At 39.4% G+C, this 7,009-nt stretch overlaps 1 protein-coding gene across 1 annotated transcript; it reads right to left on the minus strand.

Annotated features, from left to right (window-relative positions):
• Positions 1 to 268: 268 nt before the first annotated feature.
• On the minus strand, positions 269 to 6,520 carry LOC141336293 (uncharacterized). Its single transcript, XM_073841859.1, has 4 exons — positions 6,374 to 6,520; positions 6,265 to 6,309; positions 5,515 to 5,630; positions 269 to 3,557 (listed from the first exon to the last, which is right to left on the minus strand). The coding sequence occupies exons 1-4, from the start codon at positions 6,518 to 6,520 to the stop codon at positions 2,168 to 2,170; spliced, it is 1,698 nt and encodes a 565-aa protein (XP_073697960.1). The 3' UTR covers positions 269 to 2,167.
• Positions 6,521 to 7,009: the final 489 nt, after the last annotated feature.

Consider the following 7,009-nt stretch of genomic DNA (forward strand, 5'->3'; position numbering starts at 1 on the left):
CAGATCAGTTCCTACTGATTTACAGCAGATCACATCCACCTGCGCTTTCATGCTCAACATCTGAACACAAACACAATTATAATGGACTGATCGACCTCAAAATGACAGCAGAACTACACAGAACTGAGCTCTTATTAAAGAAAATCACTTAATATCTACAATATAAAGATGAACAGCTTGATAATATAATAATATTAGAATGATTTCTGAAGGATCATGTGACTGAAGACTGGAGTAATGAGGAAAATTCAGCTTTGATCACAGGAATAAATTACATTTTAATAGATATTGACATAGAAAATAGCTGTTTTAAATTGCAATATTTCACTGTTTTACTGTATTCTTGATGAAATAAATGCAGGCTTGGTGAGCAGAACAGTCAGTGTATGAAAGTATTGAGCTGCAGCTCTTTGTATTCACTTTTTGTGACAGGAATATGAGCAAAACATTATACAGCAGAGATGTATAATATTCCTCACACATTAAACATTTTTTAGACACATTAAAAACACCTTTGTACATTTGTACTGTTATTGCCCAAGAAACATAAACACACAGCTGACCTACAGCGGGGCATGTTGTCACAGCCGTAACTGCGGTTTAATAACACAGACCAGAGAAAACACTTTCTAGAGTCACAAAAAGACACCTTCCACAGTTTATGTGTTTATAAAAAAAAGTGTCTCATTTAATCACTATTTACACAAAAACAATTCATTAAACAACAACAGTGGAGAAAGTAACGAAAACACTGAGATGCTGTTGATGGTAACTCTAGAAATTGTATAAGCAAACAGAAACTGTGTGTATGTATATATATATATATATATACACACACATACAAACACACCAGAAACGACTGCAGAGGAGGACAGTAATGAAGGAATCTGTATTTTTACTTCACAACATTCCAAAGCATAATACTGTACTCTAACATTAGAAATGTAGTACTTTCTTACTTCTACTCAAGTCAAAGTAATTCAAAGTTTTACTTGAGTACAAGAAGGTACTAGATTTTAAATGTTCACTTTCAGAACACAAATGTCCAGATAATGCACTCACCCCCTTGCTATCCATGATGTTCGTGTCTTTCTTCCTTCAGTCGTAAAGAAATTATGTTTCTTGAGTAAAACATTTCAGGATTTCTCTCCATATAGTGGACTTCTATGGTGTCCCTGAGTTTGAACTTCCAAAATACAGTTTAAATGCAGCTTCAAAAGACTCTAAATGATCCCAGCCGAGGAAGAAGAGTCTTATCTAGCGAAACGATCAGTCATTTAAAAAAAAAAAAAAAATTAAACAATTTATATACTTTTTAACCTCAAATGCTCATCTTGTCAACTCTGTGTATTCGGTTCATGACATTTAGGGTATGTTCAACTTCAAATTACATCACTGTTTTACCTTTTTTTGTAAAGGGCGTTTAATCTTCTTCGCACGTTCACTTTGTAAAACACTGGGTCTGTTCTTCTGCAGCGATGGAGGACGAGTTTGAAGTTGGAGGAGAAACTGAGATGGGAGTTTTTCCACATACCCTAACTGTCTTGAACTGGAATACACAGAGTTCAGGCAGAGCTAGACAAGATGAGCATTTGAGGTTAAAAAGTATAGAAATTGTACTTTTTTTTTTTTAGAAAATAACCGATCGTTTTGCTATATAAGACCCTTCTTCTTCGGCTAGGATCATTCAGAGACCTTTGACGCTGCATTTTGAAAGTTCAAACTCATGGGCACCATAGACGTCCACTATATGGAGAGAAATCCTGAAACGTTTTCTTCCAAAAACATACTTTCTTTACGACTGAAGGAGGAAAGACATGAACATCTTGGATGACACTGGGGTGAGTTAATTATCTGTACTTTTTTGTTATGGGAGTGATCTTCTCCTTTAAGTATTAAAGGTAAAAAACTTTTATTAATGAAATGTACTGCAGTAAAAAGTACAACATTATGCTTATGGAATGTAGTAAAGTGTAAGTTTTCCAAAGAAAAACACTCTACTCTTCCAAAGAAATCCTTCACTAGTGTCCACCTGAAAGCGTCCTGTAGAAACTATCAGCAAAGAGAAGAGTGCGTCACTACAAAAGACAGAGAGATTGTGTTGACTGATGTGTGTTCGATGTGTGTTCCTGTTGGAGAAGTGTCCAGAAGCGGTTCCTGCTGTGTTTTATTTGCAGGTCTCTGCAGTGGAGTATCCGCACGAGAGCCAGTCCAGACGGCAGCCGTTGTTCTCCTGTGAGTCAATCGTTCGCTCAGAGTCTTGTCCTGCTGTCGCTGGATCTATTGAGTGTTCATTTGCATCACCGCTAGAGTCTGACCCATTGGCCGTGGAACCGATCGAACCGTCTGTAACCAACCCCGGTTCATTTGGGTTGAGCGGGTGAATCCCACAGGATCTGAAGGCTGCGGTGATGTTGTCCGGTGTGGCCGATAGAGGCAGCGCATTGGCCACGATTCCCGGGACGTGATGAATGGTGATGCTCCTCCCCGGACTCCCGAGCATCCAGCTGTCCACAGCCGCGTTCACACACTTCCTGAACGGATCGTAAACCAGGCGCTCCAGGTGCTGAGAGCAGTGCGGCGGGAAGGACAGAGACACCACTCCGTTGGCTTTGGCGAAGTTGAGACCGTCGATGGACAGGTGAGCGGCGTGGCCGTCCAGCAGCAGAAGGCAGGGTCTGTCCGGAGTGCATTTGGTCTGTCGTGTGAAATGCTGCAGGAAGTCCACAAACTGCTCCTCCCTCATCCAGCCGCTCAGATGAGCTCCGCCAGAGCTTCCCGTTGGCGCACCGGTGAGGAAATGCTCCCTGAACTGCACTCGCGGGAACACGAAATACGGCGGCATCACGTGACCGGCGGCTGAGATGGAGCATGCGACGCTCACCAGGGGTCCGCGGTCAGGAGACGTCACTCCGCTGGTTTGTTTCAGACCTTTCCTGGCCAGCACACGATCCGGCCGCTGAGCCGTAGTGATGCCCATCTCATCCATGATCCATATATCCTCAGGTCTGAAACCGTGGCGCTCCGTCAGAGTCTTCATCTTACTGTAAAACATCTCCACCTGACTCCGGTTGAAGGAGTGTGGACTCGCCGGCTCAGGGGTCCTGACGGACAGCAGCGGGTGTCTCTTTAGGAAACTGGCGAACCAGTCGGCGCTGGCCTGTTTGTTCTCTCTCCACGAGGGAGGCGTTTGCAGCTGGTGGCTCTTGGCTAGCTGGAAGGCCAGTTTGCGGATGGCTCTGGGCGGGAGGGTGTAATAAACGTCAAACGCCAGTAAAACGTAGGCGACGAGTTCGGACTCCAGCTCCGGGCTGAACACCTGTCGGGCGCCGATGAAGCCCACGGCGCAGCTGGGATGCTCCACGCTTCCCTCCACCTCCTCGCGGGGGATCTTGGTGCAGTAGCGGGCCAGAGTACGGTAGTTGATGCCGAACTCTTCTGCCGCGCCGCGGATGGTTTTCTTGAACACCAGAACCTGCCGGACGGCCTTCAGCATGGTGTCAGGAGCCGTACTCGCACGGTTGGTCTTCCTTTTGTACGTTCTCACCATGATGCTGCTGAAAAAGGAACACGATTCGTTATTCGGATTAATGAATACATATACGGTGCATTACTGTAATCTGTGTAATCTACATCTCCCACCCAGGGGCCAGTCGTTTAAAAAGTTTAATCTGGATCAGAATGATCTGGGCACAGTTTTTCAAAAGTAATCCAGAGGGATTTTGGATCACGGATTGGATCGAATCTTAGAAATGGGTTTTTCAAAAGTAAAAGAGGGATTTTGAATTAAGATCAGACCATGTAATCCAATCTTACATTTGATTTAGATCAAACCTACCCTTTGGGTTATTCAGAAATTTGAACTCAGATTGGGATCTATTTGATCCAAAAAAACAGATTATCCTGATCCCATCAGACGGGTGGATTCAGCTGTGATTTAAGCAAATAAAATAAAAAAGTTATATTTTGTATATGAACGATCACAAACTTAATGGTTACTAATGATATATAAATTCCTTCATATTTGAAGCCTATTTGACGCTTGTCACATCTAATGAGATATGGTAAACAACAACAACAACAATGCATGCAAGGATTATGTTGCATGCCACCTTGGTTGCACTTGTAAGTAGTTAAGACATTTAAATTAAAAGTAAAACAATTAAAACAAACAATGGCTATTTGTGGCCGCTGGTGTTTTGTCTACCTGTTGTTCTTTGCTAAATCAGTAGGCTACATTGTTGGTTCCATTTAAGGCTCTGGTAAACAGGATTTGGTCATCCTGAAATTTGGTATTTGGATCACAGTGATCCAACACAATGTTCCTTTAAAAAACTGTCATCAAAGTAAAATAGATCAGTTAATCCTGGATAGAAAACATGGGATTTCCAAATCCGGACCAATTTGATCCAGATACATTTTTTTTGAAAAACTGGGCCCTGGATTTGGAAATCCAGGATCAAATAACCTTACTTTTGACCGTTTTTTTTTTTTTTTTAAAGCAAAATTGGATTGGATCACCCTGAAAAAATGTTCATGTTTTGCACTGCATTACTAATTCTGACTGGTCCATCTCTGATGACGGTGTCAATGTAGTTCACAATCAGTGATTTAAAAAAATTTAAATTAAATATAATATTTTTGTTTGATATTTACAGCTGTTTGGGAATATATTACATGTTAAAATGTTGTATATTTTTGTACCAGTTTTAAAAAAATGTATTACATTTTTGTTCCTGGAATCCACTCTTCAGTTTTTACTAAAAATATCCCAATCTTACTAAAATGTTTTGAACAACACAAACTGAGAATTTAATCCAGATCAAAACCAAAATTGGATTTTAAGGTCTAATCTGAATTCAGATTTTTTTTTTTTTTTTTTTTTAAACAACCCATTTTCAAGATTTGATCCAATCCGATGGCCAAAATCTGATCAGATTACTTTTGAACAACTGGCCCCAGGATTATAATTTCTAACAAAAATTTTAAAATGCATTTTCACTACTTGAAATAGACGTTACCTGAAATAAAATATAGTAAAAATTTGAATTATCTTATTTAAAATGTTAGAGCTAAACTTAATTTTATTACTTGGCTACTTTTCCAAGGAAAAAATCTCACTTTTATTTAGTAAAATGAAAAAATATCATTGCTAATATTAAAGATTCAACAGGGATAAAATTTACAACTAAAACATAACATCATGACGCGATAATGAAAATATCAAACATGTTAATTTAAAAATAAAATAAATGGCTTTTTACCAGAAAAATATAAATTCAAAGTCATCAAAACATTCTACAAAAAGACAAACTCATCACTTGACGACTTTTACGATGCAAAAACTCTTTAATACCTAAAAACATTATTATTCACACATTAACATTGAGTGACAGATTTGAACTTAGTCAGGAAAAGAACGCCACTGCGCATGCGCGGATCATCACAGGACGTGATTGAGAAACTGTAAACACACTCAGAAGACGGCATGCAATAGTAGTGAAGTACAGAAACCTGACTTTAGTGAGCAGCTCCTCTGTGTCCGTCACGATGATGATGAAGATGAAGATGAAGATGAAGAAATCTTCAGCCTCCCTCAGAGATCTCACGTGACCCCGGTCTTCCCGCCACTTATCAGACAAATGAAAACCAGTTGAATCAAATCCACACAGGACTTAAACCTGCGACCAAACTAAGGTTATTACTAACTAGTCCACATCTGTAAGTTAAAAACATCATATAGGAACAATCTGATCTGTTAAGTAGACTCTGTTTATATGAAACGCTTTCAAACGCGAAGACGTGAGGTATTTTCAATTATTATTATCTTAAGACATCTGTGGAGATGTCTTTATAGGAACACAGTTCAAATGTACCTTTATCACATAGTTAGCTCTTGACTAAATGTATATAAATGTGTTTAATTGTGCTCAACCCAACAGATTAATTACATACATCAGCAAATGTTATCATAATATAATGTACAGAGGACAAAGTTCACACAAGTGTCCACAGGAGTGTTGAACACAGAATGCAACAGCTCTGCTGGAGAAAACACGCGTTTGTTTATTAGTTTGAGCTCAACCCCGTGTGACAACTAGCCCCGGTCTCATTCACACTGCTGCCTCCTTAGTTTGACACATTCGCGCTCAGTCGCTGGATTTAATATTGAGTTAGTTCATATATTTGTTAGAGACTAAACGTGATCTCCTCAGACTTGGGCTGTTTCTTTAAAAACTGTGAATGAAACTGTCTAGGACAAACCAGCGAGACACCAGAAGAAAAGCTTGGTTTACGGGCATTAAAGCCCTACAGTGAGAAAAACATGAAGATATAGAACATTATAAAGAGATAAAACAGAGAGAACACGCACCAGCGGAGCGATGAAGCCCTGAGACTCTTCCGCGCGGGACCAGACGCTCACTGCGCCCCCTGCTGCCCCGGATGAAGCGATCCTCTCCGGCGAACTGTGGTTCACTATGGCAAGCCGTTTCAGCCTAAAATATCGTCGTAATTGCATTTTTACTAGTAGCGATTGAATTAGAGAGATCTATAATTTAATTCCTACTAGTAACAATGGCAATTAGAGAGCGCTCTAATTCAGTTCTTACTAGTAACAATATTAATTAACATTGTAACAATTCCAGTTAGAGAGCTCTATAATTCAATTTTACTAGTAAAAAAACACATTAAAAATGTTTCATTGCAGAGCTCCGTAATTGAATTAAAGAGCTCTCTAATTCAGTTCTTACTGGTAAAAATTGATTTAGAGAGCTCTCTATTTGTAATTGTTATTAGTAAAAAAAATATGTTGTAGAGCTTTGTAATTAAAATGAATGGAAGTCAATGAAGACACATGACTAGTAAAAATTAATTTGTAGAGCTCTCTAATTAAATTATTACTAGTAAAAATGCAATTACGACGAGTGAGGCATAGTACAATTGATGCTAAAATGGCTTGCCATGATACATAATTGTAAACACTCGGACAGTCACATTTATACACCAG

Source organism: Garra rufa, chromosome 6, assembly GCF_049309525.1.
Source record: "Garra rufa chromosome 6, GarRuf1.0, whole genome shotgun sequence".
In the NCBI taxonomy this organism is placed as follows: Eukaryota; Metazoa; Chordata; class Actinopteri; order Cypriniformes; family Cyprinidae; genus Garra; species Garra rufa.

Bases quoted from the DNA above. Each gene is read 5' to 3' on its own strand.
- LOC141336293 (XM_073841859.1), bottom strand. From the start codon at position 6,520: ATGCAATTACGACGATATTTTAGGCTGAAACGGCTTGCCATAGTGAAC. The intron at 5,631-6,264 runs GTTTGTCCTAGA...TTGTCTGATAAG, and splicing joins TTTCTTCTGGTGTCTCGCTG to TGGCGGGAAGACCGGGGTCA. The intron at 3,558-5,514 runs GTTTCTGTACTT...TTCCTTTTTCAG, and splicing joins GAGCTGCTCACTAAAGTCAG to CAGCATCATGGTGAGAACGT.